The 16436-nt window shown below is 50.7% G+C and overlaps 1 protein-coding gene across 1 annotated transcript; it reads left to right on the top strand.

Annotated features, from left to right (window-relative positions):
- The first annotated feature begins 7170 nt into the window (after positions 1-7170).
- Positions 7171-15105, top strand: Slc25a41 (solute carrier family 25 member 41). The gene is made up of 7 exons (XM_047531805.1): positions 7171-7377; positions 7606-7761; positions 8168-8320; positions 8497-8604; positions 13484-13651; positions 14465-14612; positions 14933-15105. The coding sequence occupies exons 1-7, from the start codon at positions 7171-7173 to the stop codon at positions 15103-15105; spliced, it is 1113 nt and encodes a 370-aa protein (XP_047387761.1).
- The last annotated feature ends 1331 nt before the right edge of the window (positions 15106-16436 follow it).

The raw sequence follows: 16436 nt of genomic DNA, 5'->3' as shown, positions 1-16436 counted from the left end.
AACTCTATGTAAGAAACTTGAGTATGCACTGATTTTGGTAACTAGGGGGTTCTGGAACTGATTCCCCATGGATTCTAAGTGACGACTGCACAGTCTCAAAGGTTAAGCTGTAAGACACTGTGGCTACCATCTTGGACCATCTCCCTCCCTCCCTCTCCCTCTCTCTCATGTCATTTGCTCTGAAGGAAGCCAGCTGTCAGGTTGTGAGCAACCTTATGGAGAAGCCCACACAGTGGGAAACCCCAGCCAATAGCTATGTAGGTGAACTTGGACTTGAATACTTCTTTGGGGGCTATATAGTTTAACCCACAACAATGAGTTATTCAAATTCATTGTTGAAAAAACAGAAAATTCAGAATATAGAGATAGATAATTGATAGGCGATACAAAATAGATGGATGAAAGATCCAGACTGTAATGAGAAACCCTGGATAATCCAAACACTGGCTGCCAATACCTAAATCCTGACTCTTACACCCTTATACCTCAAATACTGGAACTCCTGAATTCCTGATCCTCAGAAATTGGGTGAGATCATAAGTGTTGTTTTAAGCTACTAAGTTCTGGGGTAATTTGTTATAAAACAGTACCTAGACAATATAGACACACATATGTTCATACGACTTTTCATGCATTCAAAGAAGAGATCAGGGGGTGGGTTTAAAATAATATATGATGGAGCTGTGGATGAAACTCAGGGGCAGAGCACTTGTCTAGCACACATGAGACGCTAGGTTCAATCCTCAGCACCACATACAAATAAACAAAATCAAGGCATGCTGTCCATCTACAACTACAAAAAATTTATATATATATATATATGTATATGTATATATATGTGTGTGTGTATATGTATATATGATGGATCAAACCTTGCTAACTATTTCGTGGTTTTGTTTTCTTTAAATTATGTACTAGGATCAATTTCCAGAAGTACAGTCATTAGGTCAAAGGATACGGCTGTCTCGGGATCATGCCACCAGAAGAACTGTACACAATATTACAGCTACTAACAAGAGTTTGCATTTCTTATAGCAGCTACACAGGCATCAGGTGTTAATTGTATTTGATCGGGATAATTAACAACTGTTTCTTGTCCATATTCTTATATCCCACCATCATGTGACTGAGGCTTAGGAGGCTTTGGTGACAGGCAGCATGTATTGGTCAGCTTTCCATCCATATGACAAATACCTAAAATGACCAACTTATGAGAAAAGCCTTAGTGGGGCCTGGTGGCACATACCTGTCATCCCAGCTACTCAGGAGATTGAGGGAGGAGGGTTGCAGGTTGCAGGCCAACCTTGGCAACTAAGGGAGACCTTGTCTCCAAATTAAAAATAAAAACGGGCAGGCACAGTGGCACAGGAGGCTGAGGCAGGAGGATCGCGAGTTTAAAGCCAGCATCTGCAAAAGTGAGGTGCTAAGCAGCTCAGTGAGATCCCATCTCTAAATAAAACACAAAATAGGGCTGGGGATGTGGTTCAGTGGCTGAATGCCCTGAGTTCAATCCTCAGTACTCCCCCCCAAAATTTTTTTTTTAAATACTACTAATAATAAAAAGGGCTGGGGTATGTGATGTGGCTCAGTGGTTAAGTGACCCTGGGTTTAATCCCTAGAACCAAAAATAAATAAATAAATAAGTAAAAAAATAAATAAAATTTATAGAGGAGGGGGAGGAGAAACCTTGTTTTGGCTCCTATTTTGCAAGTTTCGGTCTGTGATCAGCTGGCCCCATTGCCTTGGGTCTGGTGTGGTAGGTCTCGGTGGAGAGTGTGGTGGAGCAACACCACACCCCTCATGTCAGGGAAGTGTACGGAGAGAGAGAAGACCTACCCCCCAGGAGCCCCTCTGAGGGCACGCCCCCAGGGACTGGAAGACCTCCCCTTAGGCTCCACTTCTTAAAGGTTCTGCCGCCTCCCCACAGAGCCACCCTGGAGACCAAGGTTCCACCACATGGCCTTTGGGAGACATTTAGGATTCAGATCACAGTGCAGTGGTACACACCCAAAATCCCAGCAGCTCAGGAGGCTGAGGCTGGAGGATCTCAAGTAGAAGGCCAGCCTCAGCAAGTTAGCAAGGCTCAAATCAACTTAATGAGACCCTGTGTCAAAACAAAAAGCAAAAAGAGCTGGGGATGTGGCTCAGTGGTAGAGCGCTTCTGGGTTCAATCCCCAGCACCAAAGGAAAGAAGTCCTGATCATAGCAGAGTGAATCCCAGATGGACTCATTTCTCTATTATTTCATTGAATAGGTTGTTCATTCCTTTGGTTTGTATCTCTGTGCCTTCCTCAATCCCGATAATTCTTAAATTTGGTCTTTTCATGATGTCCCATAGTTCTTGGAGATTCTGTTCATGATTTCTTACCATCTCTGTTTGGGCAACTTTATTTTCAAGATTAAATATTTTTTCTTCATTGTCTGAGGTTCTGTTTTCCAAGTGGTCTAGTCTGTTGAGTTTTTTATCTGATTTATTATTTCCTTCTTTTCAAGGATTTCCACTTTTTTTTTTTTTTTTTTTTTTTTTTTGGAGAATCTGTATCTCTTTGTTGAAATGATCTTTTGCTTCCTGCAGTTGCTCTTTCAACTGCTTCTTGGTATGATCATTCATTGCCTGCATTTGCTCTCTTATCTCATCCTTTGCTTCGTGAATCATCTTAATCATGTATCAACTGAAGTCCTTTTCTGACATTTCTTCTACCATACTGTCTCTGGATTCTATTAATAAAGAATCTAGATTTGTTTGGACCATTTTCTTCCCTTGTTTTTTCATGTTGTTCATGTATCTTCCCCTCTAGCAGTGCAGATCTGGAGTATTGCAGTTTCCCCCTATAGGCTTATAGTGATCCTATAGGTTTCCAAAACCTTTTCTTTAAGGGGGGATCAACATTAGCAATGCCCAGTTCAGACAGTATGCAACCCAAAACCAAATAGCCCCTATTAGAACGTTAACAATATTGTCATAGTAAACAGAATGAGTTCAATTGTTATCTTCAGTATAACAGATTTGCAATAACATCTGCAGTTTCTAATGGAGGACAAAGAGGATGCAGGGGGGTGTAGGATTGTAGCTGTTAATGGATAAGAAAAGAATATATAGAATTCCTAGGTCACAGAAAGAGTGTGAGTATAATCAAAAGAAGTTGGGTTTTAGCATGGAAAAAGGGAGAAAGAGTCTCTGAGGGAACAGGTATACAAAAGGAAAAGAGAGCCAAAAGAAGTAAAGAAATAAAAATTTAAAATTGTTCAATAAGGAGAAGAAAGAAATCTACACTATAACAGTCATATAGTATTCAAACCTCCCAGTGTTCAGTAGCCTGATGCATGAGAGGTACCTGACAGTGAGCTTCCAGTCTCCAGCAGGCGTCTCAGGATGGGATTTGCCCCACCTAAAGATGGGAGATACGGCTTCCAGGATAATCCAAGATGGCCGCTCTGGCTTCCAAATGTGTTGGCAAATGGGGAGCTGCAGCTCGGGGTGTGCGTGTGGTCAGCTGGAGGTCCTGGAGGCAGGGTGCGGCTGGTCAGGCAGGGGTCCTAGAGGTGGGGTGTGGTCAGTCTGGTTGCAGGATTCTGGAGGTGGGGTGCAATCAGTCTGTCTGGGGATCCTGGCAGGGAGCAGTCAGTTGACATGAGGGCCCCAGAGGCAGGGAGTGATGGGTCGGGCTGAGGGGTTCTGGAGACGGTGCTCGGTCAGTCCGGCCAGGGGTCCTACGGGGCCTGGCTGTTGTCTCAAGATGGCGGCAGTCATGTGTAACCAAACCCGCAGGTACTGTGACAGTGAACTTCCAGGCAACAGCAGGCAGCTGGTGCTCCACTGGCAGTCTGTGGTCAGTTTGCTCACTGTTGTCGGATGATCAGGAGGTGAACCTCAGGCGGTGGGTGATGGGTAGGTGAAAGACAGGTGATGGACAGGCAAGAGGCTTGGCAAATGGCAGATGATAGGCGCCAGACAGTGAGCAATCTGCACTCAAAAAGGCGTTGATATGCTGGCAGACTGCAGGTGATTGCAGTAGACAAATGCAGTAAACAGCAGGGGATCGATAAGCTGCAAAAACTGCCTCACCAAGAAACAGATATCCTCTGCTTGAAACCCGAGTTATGGAGCGACAAGGAATGCAGCCTCCCTCTAGTCTGCCATCTTGGATCTCCCCATTTCTCTTTCTAAACCTTAGTTTCCTCTGACATCATTATAGGGAAAAGAACTTACAGTTATTGAGCCAGTACCACGTGCCTCGCCCTGTACTAGGTCTTCCATGTGTTATTCATGTAACCATCACATATTCATTGAGCACTTACTATGTGCTAGATTCAATTCTAAATATGGGATACAGAAATGAGTGACAAAACAGACAAAAGTCTCTGTTCCAGCAGAATGAGATTGACCAAGTTGGGGCTGGGGCTGTGGCTCAGTTGAGAGAGCACTTGCCTAGCATGTGTGAGGCACTGGATTCAATTCTCAGCATCACATTTAAATAAATGAATAAAACAAAGGCCCGTCAACATCTAAAAATATATATATTAAAATAAGCCTTAAAAAAATTGACCAAGTTATTCTGTGTATGTACATGACTGTGCCACAGTGAACTCCACCTTTATGGATATCTATAAAGCACCGATTACAAACGATAAATAAATAGAGGAAGACCAATAGAGTTAATGAAGGGGAACAGGGAGGGAGGAGGTGAGGGAAGGGGGAGGCCTGGGGACTGGAATGGAGCAAATCATCTTCCTTGCTTGTACAATTGTGTCAAAATGAATTGTAATACACTAATAAAAATACTTTTTTAAAATATTCGTTCTCTGGGCTGGGATTGTGGCCCAGTGGTGGAACACTGGCCTAGCATGTGAGAGGCAGTGGGTTCAATTCTCAGCACCATATATAAAGGTCTATCAATAACTAAAAAATATATATTAAAGAAATCATTCTCACAGACCCTACACTGCAGTGGGAGAGACCAAGAATAAAGGAAGAGTAGGTAGAAAGTGGAGGTGGGGTGGATAAACATAAAAGAGGGAAGTTTCAAGTTTCAGTCAGGTGCCCCAGAGGCCTCCTAAGAAGGTGACTTGTGAGTGAAGATTAAAGGTGGTGAGGGAGAGTGTCACTGGGGTATCTAGAGAAGAGCACTCCAGGCAGAGGACACGGTCCATGCAAAGGCCCTGGGGCAGGGCATGTTGGTGGCACAGGGAGGAGCCTGTGTGACTGGAGCAGAGGGAGCAAGAGAGAAAAAGAGGAGCGGAGGCAGGGAGAGGACAGGACAGGGTGTGCAGGCCCTGGTGAACTCCAGGGAGCACTTGGGCTTTGATCCAGAGAGAGGAGGGAGCTATGCAGGGCTGCAGGCAGAGGAGAAGGTACCTGACTCAGGTGCTCACAGGTGCCCTCTGCTGCTGCAGTGTGGAGGACAGGCTATGGTGGGGGCGTGGTGATGGCGGGAGCTGGGGACCAGAACCATGGGGACTGCACTAGCCCAGGGGAGCAAGTCGTGGAGAAGGCAGAAGCAGCCAGACTCTGGATATGTTCCAAGTGTTAAGCCAACAGAATTTGGTGAGAGCATGGACATTAAAGAAAGAAAGAAGTCAAGGATGGAATCAAATTTTTTGACCTAAGCAACTCAGAGGATGGAGGTGTCCTCAGCTGAGACTCTCGTTGGCTCCTACTGACAAAGCTACACAGTAGAGTTTATCATTTATCATTCTTTCCAGTTTCCAAAGAGGGAAACCAATGCCCAGAGAAGGTAAGTGCAAAGTACCTCAAGATTACACAGCAAGAAGCCAGGCATGGTGGTACACACCTGTCCTCCCAGCAACTCACAAGGCTGAGGGAGGAAGATCACAAGTTCAAGGCCAGCCTGGACAACAGAGCAAGACCCTGTCTCAAAATAAAATAGAAAGGGCTGGTGATGCAGCTCAGTGGCAGAGCATCTGTCCACCACGTGCGAGGTGCTGGGTTCTATGTCCAGCGTTACAAAGGAAAGAAAAAAAGATCACACAGCAAGATGGGCTCCAAAGCCAGGTCCATCTCACTCCAAACCTACTCTTGTCTTATTTTGGGGACCAAACATGTGCTTCTCTCCCCTAGTCCCCAGACCTTCTTGTCCCCCAGTTCCCTCTCCTACTGCCATGACAACAAAAAATGAGGGTGTGAGTTCTTTGGGGCTGTGTATCAAATGACCACAAACCTGGTGGGTGGCTGGAAACAAGGCAAATGTATGGTTTTGGAGGTCAGAAGTCAGTCAGTCAGCTACGGATCTTGCTGGGCTAGAATTAAGGCATCAGTAGGGCTGGTTCCTTCTGGAGGCACTAAGGATGAATCATCGTTCCACCTTCTCCAGCTTCTAGAGGTGCCTGCATTCTTGGCTTGTGGCTCCTCCCTCCATCTTTGAAGCCAGCCATGACTGGTCCAGTGGTTCATACATCTCATTCCCGTCTCTATGCTCCTCTCTTGCCCACTCTTCCACATGTACAATTCACCAGGTTACACCTGGCCCACCCAGTTGATCTAGAATGACCTTCCCATCCCCACATGGTTGACTGACAACTTCGATATCATCGGCAAACATGACTCCCCCTTGCTACATAACAAATCTGCCTCGTTGGCTCAAGTTGCTGTAATGAGACTCCACAGACTGCGTGGCTTAAACACAGGCATTCATTCCTCACCATTCCAGAGGCTGGAGTCCAGGATCAGGCTGGTTCCGTTCCTGGTGAGCACTCTCTCTTCCTGGCTTGCAGAGGGCCACCTTTGTGTTGTGTCCTCACAGTGAAGAGAGGATAAAGCTCTGGTCTCACCTCCTTTTCCTGTAAGGGCACTAACCCCATCATGGAGGCCACACCCTCATGACCCCATCTGACCCCAATTATGGCCAAAGGCCCCACCTCCAGCTTCTATCCCACTGAAAGTCAGGGCTCCAATGTAAGAATTCCGTCAGGACACAATCGAATCCACACACTCACATATTTCGCAGGTTTCAGTGAGGAAGATGTGGACGTTTGGGGGAAAGGATGGATCACCATTCTGCCTACCACACCCAGTGAGGTCACAAGGGCCTCTGTGACCTCATCGTCCCTGGGACCCAAATTTACAAGACACTCCCACTAGCCACTCCTCCGTGACAGCTGGTTAGACTCCCCCAGGGATGTGAGCCCCAGGTGTCCTAACCTCCAGCTGCCATGGGAGTTGATCCTGAAGAAGCCCAGAAGCCTTGCTCTAGGGTCCAGACCCTGTTTAAGAGGGTCAAGACCTTACTGGCTGAAGTGCCACCCCCGCCCCCACCCCCACCCCCGCCCCCTGCCTGGAACCCAGGCTGTGCACACGTGTATGGGTACGTGTTTGGGCATGTGCTTGAAAACAACCTGGAACATCTCCCATCACAACAGGTGAGTCTGTAAACGACAGAGGTATGGTGTCTCCGACCTGGACCACCAGGCGGGAGACACTGTGCTGCCCACACCCTATGTGAGGGCCACTTCCCTCCATGCAGACCTAGAATGATTCACATTGAAATGGGAGGATGGGGAGGGGTCTTACTCAGGAGGATTCCCCCGAGCTGTACCTGGGGAACACGGCACCGCTGTGCATGGGCAAGGGCTGGGTCTGCCCAGCAGGTGCTGGATACAGGGGAGCAACTGATGGTCCCCGTGGAGGTCCTGGAAGTGGATGGCGAGGGGGCCTTGTGGAAGTTCCTGCTGTCGGGGGCCATGGCTGGGGCGGTGTCTCGCACAGGCACAGCCCCTCTGGACCGCGCCAAGGTGTATATGCAGGTGTGTGAGCCACGGGGCGCAGCCCTGGGTAGAGGTGGGAGGCGGTGGCACTGAAGGAGGTTGGGCCGGGAGTGGGGCTGGCATGCGCTCTCAGGGGTGGTGCCGGGCCTGGACTGGGTGGCGATGCAGCTGACCTGGAAGGACACTGAGTTATGTTGGGAGGGGAGCCCACAGGGGACAACCCTGAGCCAGGATTGGGTCAGAGATCAGGGAGCTCGAGGGGGGTTCTTCAGATGGGTTTGAAAACTAAATGGGAGTGAAGAAAAGATGCAGGTGAGGGAGCAGATGGGAATGCGGGTCCAAGCTGGGCTGGGGAAGGATCCGCAGAAGCCAGGGGTGCGCTGGCACGCGGGCGAGCCGCTCTGGAGGGCTCCCACAGGGCTCCTCCCGGGTCCTCCCGCCCCAGGTCTACTCCTCCAAGACCAACTTCATGAACCTGCTGGGCGGGCTGCGGAGCATGGTCCAGGAGGGCGGCGTCCGCTCCCTGTGGAGGGGCAACGGAATCAACGTGCTCAAGATCGCCCCCGAGTACGCCATCAAGTTCTCCGTGTTTGAGCAGGTGGGGAAGGGTCTGCTCCTCTCCGATGGGCTCCAGGCCCCTCTCACCCCACCCCACCCACAAAGCCCCGTCCTCACGCGGGACAGGACTTCACCTCCAGGCCCCAGGCCCCTCCCTGGGTGGGCTTCAGGTAGGAAGGTGGCTGGCTTCTCTCACGCGCCTCTCTCCCGTCCCAGTGCAAGAATTACTTCTGTGGAGTCCACGGGTCCCCACCCTTTCAGGAACGGCTCCTCGCTGGCTCCCTGGCTGTGGCCATCTCTCAGACGCTCATCAACCCCATGGAGGTAAGAGGGTGCCTGGGAAGCGAGGAAGCCAGGAAAGCTCCTGCCAGCTCTGCGGCGACCCCCTCCCTCCTCCCCCTCCCTCCTGCTCTCCTTTTACTTCCTCCTCCTTCGTCTCTTTCCTTCTCCTTCTCCTTTTCTCTCCTCCTCCTTCCCATCTTCCTCCCCCTTCCCCTCCCCACCGTCCCCTTCCTTTTCTTTTCTTGTTTTGGTGCTGGGGATAGAATCCAGAAACGCTTTACCACTGGGCCACACCCCCTGCCCTTTTTGTTTTTATTTATTTTTTGGTACCAGGGATTGAGCCCAGAGGTGCTTTCCACTGAGCCACAACCACAGACCTTTTTTATTCCTTTTGAGATAAGGTCTTGCTATGTTGCACAGGCTGGCCTTGAACTCTCGATCCTCCCGCCTCGCCTCCTGGACCACAGGCGTGCGCCCCTCACGGAGCTCTCCTCTTTCTCTTGAGTGCGTTATGCGTGGGCTGCCCAGTCATTTCAACACCGTTCACTGGGTGGTGCGTTCTTTATCCCGAGAGCCACGAGGCCACTTTTGTATTTTACTAAGTTCCTATATATACTTGGGGTTATTTCTGGTCTTTCTCTTCTCGTTGCTCTGGTGTCTGTTCATCTACTACTGTATTTCTTTTTTATAAACAGACTTTAAAAAAAAATTTTTAGTTGTAAATGGACACAACACTTATATTATTTACTTACATGTGGTGCTGAGGATGGAACCCAGTACCTCACACATGCTAGGCAAGCGCTCTGCCACTGAGCTACAGCCGCAGCCCCTTATAAACAGACTATTTTTAGAGCAGTTTTAGGTTTTCAGAAAATGGGGCAGAAAGTATGGAGCGTACACCCCGCTCCCCCCCCGTCGCCCAGTCTCCTCTGGAGGGTGGCTAACTGTTCCAATCAAGAACCCGCCGACACGTCACTAACCAAAGCCTGTCCTGCAAGCTGGGCCCTCTGTGCTTCACGGTTCTGGGGAGGTTGACACATGCACAGTGGTGTGTCCACTGCCCTGCTTTCTACCCTGTGCCCCTCTCTCCTCCCCAATTCCTGGCTGCACTGGCCTTTTGACGACCAGCGCAGCTGTGCCACTGTTTGATTCCGGAGACCTGATGGCATGTTTTGTCATCTCCCTTCTCTGCTCTTTATCAGCGTCCCAGGCTCTTCTCCCACGTACAAACCTTGGCATCTGTCTGGGTAAATAAAACCCTGTGGTAGTTGATTTTTATGGGACGATACTTGATTCATACATAAGCTCAGAGAGTGATCTACCAGTTTGAGTGAGGTTGAGTCTACCGACTTCCCTCGTCTGTCTTCTGTTGCTGTGACGGAGTGCCTGAGACAGGACTCTTTGTAAACGATAGAGATTTATTTTGGCTCATGGTTCTGGAGGTTGGAAGTTCAAGATCCAGCAGCTACGTCTGGCAAGGGCCTCCCGATGCGCCATAACATGGCAAAAGAGCAGCAGACCAGTGAGGAAAACACATGGAAGGGCCACAGCCAACTCACTTTTTTGTGGTGACGGCCCGGGGGGTTGAACCCCAGGGTGCTCTACCTCTGAGCCACATCCCCAATTCTTTTTATTTTTTGAGACGGAGTCTTGCAGAGTTACTGAGGCTGGCCTAGAACTTGCCATCCTCCTGACTCAGTCACCCGAGTCACTGGAATGACAGGTGTGCGCCACCATGCCCAGCTAACAATCCACTTTGCAGTAACTAATCCAGTGCAAGAGGACTCCACTTCCTCCTCTTAACAACCACTCGCCCCTCTGCCTTCCCACCACCTCTCAATATGATCCCATTGGCAATTAAATGGGGACAAACCAAATTGAAACCTTAGCAGTGACCAGCAGCATATTCCACTCGTTCACATCACCCCTCAAGTCCTTTCGGGGCATCTGAAAGTCGTCTTCCTATAGTTCTTGTCCTGAGTGTTTTCCTACGCATATTAGTTTCCTATTGCTTTGTAACAAATTGCTACAAACAGCAGTTTAAAATGACCACGATGATTTGTTATCTGTTTCTGTGGGTTATTTCTGGGTACCAGTTAGTTGGATCTTCTACTTAAGGTCCCACTGGGTAGAAATCAAGCTGTCAACTGGGCTGCAAAGAAAACTCCTCTGAACTCAGGACCTCTTCCAAGCTTCCTGCTTGTTAGTAGGATTTCTTTCTTTCTACCCCCACCTCCATTTCTTTTTTATTACTGAGGACTGAATCCAGCAGGCTTCTACCACTGAGCTATATCCCTATACCTTTTCTTTATTTTTAAACAAGGTCTTGCTAACTTGCCCAGGCTGGTCTTGGACTTTTGATTTTCCTGCCTTGGGCTCTGGAGTAGCTGGGATTACAGGTGTGTGCCACTGTCCCAGGCAGCATTCAGTTCTTTACTATATTTGCCTGTTTTCTGTTACTATGACAAAATACCTGAGGTTTAGGTGATAAAGAAAAGAGGTTTATTTAGCTCAGAGCATTGGAGGTTCAAGAGCATGGTGCTGGCATCAAGTTGGTGCTGATGAGGGCTCCTGCATCAGCTGGTTTTCTGTTGCTTTTAACAAAATGCCTGAGATAATTAATTTATAAAGAGAAAAGTTGTAAAGTACTCCCCTAGCATAGGTGAGGCCCTGGGTTCCACCCAGGCACCATAAAGAGAGGGGTGGAGAGAGCTGTTCTGGTTCACAGTTCAGAGGTTCAGTCCATGATCAGGCAGATTCACTGCTTCAGGCCTCCTGTGGACAACCAGTGGCAGCGGAGGGAGCACATGGCAGGGGAGACTGCCCACCTGCGGCAGAAGAGCAGGAGGAAGCGGCCAGGATCCCCCGCCTCCCTCAGGGCACATATGCAGCTGCCTGAGGACCCTCCACTAGGCCGCACCTGCTGAAAGCTCCTGACCTCCCAGGGGCACTGCTCTGGGGACCAAGCCTTGAATACATGGACCTTTGGGGGACACTGAGCAAAACAGCCCCCTGGCTGAGTCACATGGCAAGTGGCATCGTGCAGAGAGCACATGGGGAGGACGGAAGCCGGAGGGCAGGCGGGCCCATCCTCCTCTTGGAGAACTGACCAGGGTCCCACAGGGACTCCATCAGTCCTGAGGGCAGCATCCTCAAGGATCCAACCGCCTGCCATGGGCTCCACGGCTTATGCGTCCCACCACCTGTCAACATGTCCCTCTGAGGACCAAGCTCCCAACACACGAACCCTGAGGGACAAACTCAAACCACAACCAAACCAAAGTACCCTGGCTGCAGGACTGAGGTCCTCAGCAACTGTCCTGCCAGGTGATCCTCCCCACACATGGCAGGTGTGCGCCTTTATGACCAAGAGGGGCTGGGGGTGGGGCTCAGGGGTGGAGCGCTCGCCTAGCAGTGGGACTCCGTGGGTTCAATCCCCAGAACAGCAAAAACAATACCAAAAACCCAAGAGTGCTTCCAGTCTTCGGTTTCTTGTCTTGGTCAACAGACACTTGCTGAAGGCCCTCATCTGAGTAGGTGAGGCTCATTCCAGAAAATTTGTTTTGATTACCTTGAAGTCAACTGATTACATGAACAAAACCCCTTCACCTTTGCCTTATACTGTAACCTGGTCAGAGAAGCAAAATCCTGTCAGTCAGGCCTGCGCCCCAGGTGGCACAGGGCAAGTACAGAGTGGCAGGAACTGGGGAGAGCATCGTGGGGTTTTCATCACCAAAATAAGATACCTGAAGTTGGGTAACCTTATAAAGAAAAGAGGTTTATTTAGCTCACCGTTCTGGAGGTCCAAAGGTTCGAACAGGGTAAGGGTCTTCTTGGACCTTGAGAGCCTGCCTGGAGGTTCTAGCAGGGAGCAAGCTACTCAAAGGGGCTAGGTAGGGCTGGGGTGCTGGTCTTCCTCGACCCAGGGCACAGCTTCACGAGGGACACGCCGAGCAGTGAGAGAGCAAGGGTGCACCTGCCTGGCCAGGCCAGCACAGCTGAATCAGCCCTGGCAATGGAAGGGTGCCAAGCGTCACAGCCAGATCACCCTCCCACCCCGGCCGTCTTTACGTGGCCCAGGGGCTCACATGATGCAAGCCAGGGAGCTCACGTGTACGTGTGTGTGTGTGTGTGTGTGTGTGTCCTGGTCTCTCCCTCTTCTTTTTTATTTTTGGTGCTGGGAATTGAACCCAGGGGCACTTAACCACTGAGCCACATCCCAGCCCTTTTTTCCTTTTTATTTAGAAACAGGGTCTCATTTAATTGCCTAAGGCCTCACTAAGCTGCGGAGACCGAGTTTGAACTTGTGATCCGCCTGCCTCAGACTCCTGAGCCCCTGGGGTTACAGGCATGTGCCACCGTGCCCTTTTCTTATAAAGTTCACTCACAGGTCCCATCCTGATGACACCACCCATTCCTGACCACCTCCCCCAGGCCCCACCTCTAAATGTCAAGGTTGGATTCCACGTTCCCACCCTCTTAATGCCACACAACGGGTTGAATTTCAACACACCAACCCCTTGGGAGGACCCAAACCATGCCCAGCCATCTCAGGGACCACCTCGAATTTCCTGCCCGCCCAGCTGTCTGTCTTTGGTGGAACTGTGGGTCGGGTACTTTGACAGTGTGGTATTTTGTAAACATCCCGACTTCTGGCTTCTACTGATGGGTGGATCTGGCCCCTGGGGCCTGCGTGCCCAGGGTGCAGCAGCACTAGCACGGCCCTCGCTTGGCTCACATCGCTTCCTTACCCTCCTCACCTTGTCACGTGAGCTTCTGAGCCCGAAATTCAGGGAGCAGACACAGCAGGGGACATGAGAGATCTGGGTTCTCACCCAGCCCGTCGCACCCCTGGCCTCAGTCTCCCCACGGCAGACTGAGGGCCACAAAGAGAGTCAAGTCTCCCTCCCACTCTTCCCAGGTGCTGAAGACAAGGCTGACCCTGCGCCGCACGGGTCAGTACAAGGGACTGCTGGACTGCGCCAGGCAGATCTTGGAGCGGGAGGGCACCCGTGCTCTTTACCGAGGCTACCTGCCCAACATGCTCGGCATCATCCCCTACGCCTGCACTGACCTGGCCGTCTATGAGGTGTGGGTCCACCGAGGAGGCGCGCGGCCTGAGCCCAGGCACCGTGAGCTTGCGCTTCGCCTTGCTCTCTTCATGAGTATTTTCAAACTAACACATATTGTGCGTATTTATGGGGTCTGGCGCGATATTCCAACACACGTACACAATGTGCAATGATCAGGTAAGGGTGACTGACCTAGCTATCGTTGCTCTGTGTTGGGAACACTGAACATCCTCTCTGCTATCTATCTATTGGTACCAGGGATTGAACCCAAGGGCACTTAACCACTCAGCCACATCTCCAGCCCTTTTGTTTTTTTATTTTGAGACGGTCTCACTAGGTTGCTTACAGCTTCACTAAGTTGCTGAGGCTGGCTTTGAAACTGCCATCCTCCTCCCTCAGCCTCCTGAGCTGCTGGGATAACGGGCATGAGCCACCATGCCCAACTCTAATTGCTATTTTGAAAAGAAGTTATTCCTTCTGTCCAGCTATGCACCCGTTACCTACTAACTGTCCTGCCTCCATCCTCCTCTCCCTTCCCACTTCCCAGCCTCTGGTAACCACTATTCTACTGTGACTTCTGTCATATCAATTATCTTAGTTTAGCTTCCATATGTGAGAACATGTGGCATTTGTCTTTCTATGCTTGGCTTACTTAATATGACGTCCTCCTGTTCATCTATGGTGCCGCAAATGACAGGACTTCATTCTTTTTATGGCTGAATAATATTCCAGTGTGTAAACAAACATTTTCCATGCACTTTCAGTGGACAGCATGGTTGACTCCATATCTTGGCTCTCATGAATAGCGCCCTTGCCCTCTTCTTTTGCAGATGCTACGGAACTTATGGCTGAAGTCAGGCAGGGACATGGAGGACCCCAGTGGCTTGGTCAGTCTGTCATCTGTAACGCTGTCCACAACCTGCGGCCAGATGGCCAGTTACCCACTGACTTTGGTGCGCACCCGGATGCAGGCGCAAGGTAGCCTGGCCCTAGTGACCACCACAAATGCCCCTTCCCTGATTCACCCCAGCTCTCTGAATTTTCTTAGCATCCCAAACACTCCATATTTGATCCTGGCCACCTCTGCTGACCCCTGAACCCACCAAGACTTCTTATATTCACTCTCCAACCCAACCCCAGTCCTTAAACTAATCCTTTAAAAATCGCTAATACATCCTTCTCCTAAATGACCACCTCCTAAAGAACTCCCCCCACTCCCACACTGGTCCCCAAAACAAATAATCCCCCAAAGACTTCCCAAGTCAGACCCAGCTCTGAGCTTGCCTCTGTCCCCACAGACACCGTGGAAGGCTCAAACCCCACCATGCGTGGCGTCTTTCAGAGGATCTTGGCCCAGCAGGGCTGGCCGGGACTGTACCGAGGCATGACCCCCACATTGCTGAAGGTGTTGCCGGCGGGTGGCATCAGCTATGTGGTATACGAGGCCATGAAGAAAACCCTGAGTGTATAGGTCGTCAGCTAGATGACATAAAATGGGTAGGATGGACACTGGAAGATCCGGTGTCCCTGGGTCCCAAAGAGCAGTTCAGGCTCAGGCCCTGGGGCTGTTTTGGGTTGCAAAAGCCAGCTGGGAGCTTGGGTCAGAAGATTGTCGGGACTCCCTCCCTAGAGTATAGCCTGAGACCTGAGTTTGGACTCCAGTCTGGCTTCTGCTGGCTCGTCCTGGCTCTAGTGCTAAAAGGTGATATACAGACAACCAGGAATAAAAAGAGAGTTTCTGCTGGACATGTCTGGAATACCTGGGATCTTTGGGTCCAGGATGGTAGCAACAGGCTTGGATCCCTTATAGGAAGGGAGTAGGGACAGTGGAATTTGGGGCTGGGAACTCTCGGTCCTAGGAGGGAATAGTGTCGGGGAAAGAAGCTGGTCCCTTCTGTACTGGAAGACAGTGGGGGCTCCAGGTCCCTGGGTCGAAAGAGAAGGGGGTGCAGGAGACCCCCGTGTTCCCTGATCTCTCGGGCCACTTCACTCGCGGAAGCACCAGATCTGCAAGGCTTCAAGGAGGCCACGTGCCAGGCCTATCCAGGCAGGCGCCTGGGGCACTAACCCAGACGTCAGGCCCCAGAAGCAGCAGCCGGTCACCACCGCCCACGTTGGCTGCCATTCACTCCAGCTCCCACTAATCCCCTCTCGCGGTGTGGTGGCCGGCTCCGCCCCAATGCAGCTGCACTTCCACTGGCTCCCACCAAAACTGGGCAATTTTACTTTGTTGCCATTTGTCCAGACCAGTGTCAGTCACCTAACACCCGCCCCGGTCACTCAGCCATTGGGTTAGACGTCAGCGCTGGAAAAGGATTCTGGTTAACAAGAAAAGCAAGGCCAAATCCAATCTCGTCACTCAGAACTCGTCAGCAATTGGATTAAATTGACTGTCAAACTTTATAAGCACCTCCTCCCACGTGAAGTCATTGGCTTGCCCGCACGACTATCACGCTGAGCACCCTCCCTGCCCGTCCAAAGGGGTCTTTCGCTGAGCCCCTCCTTTCAGCCCACGTGACTCTTTGGAGCCTTCAATCTAATTCCGAAGCCGCCCCCGCGAATCTGGAACTCACGCTTCATTGGGCTTCCGGCCTTCTCGGATAGCCTCGGTTTGCCCGCCCAGCGCCGGGAGTCCGCAGCCCATTGCCTCCTACAGCTGTCAGTCACTCTGAACCTCCCGCCCAGTGTCTCTCACAGCACTCCGATTGGAGCCTAGCCTCCGTTTTCCGCGATTGGTGTGCGGCGAGCGATGGGTACCTCCCATTGGCCTGAACGCGCCGTCCGTCACGCCGCCGGCGGGAG

Source organism: Sciurus carolinensis, chromosome 17 (genome assembly GCF_902686445.1).
Source record: "Sciurus carolinensis chromosome 17, mSciCar1.2, whole genome shotgun sequence".
Classification (NCBI taxonomy): Eukaryota; Metazoa; Chordata; class Mammalia; order Rodentia; family Sciuridae; genus Sciurus; species Sciurus carolinensis.
Note: the sequence above shows the minus strand (reverse complement) of the source record. Positions and strands in the feature narration are given on the sequence as shown.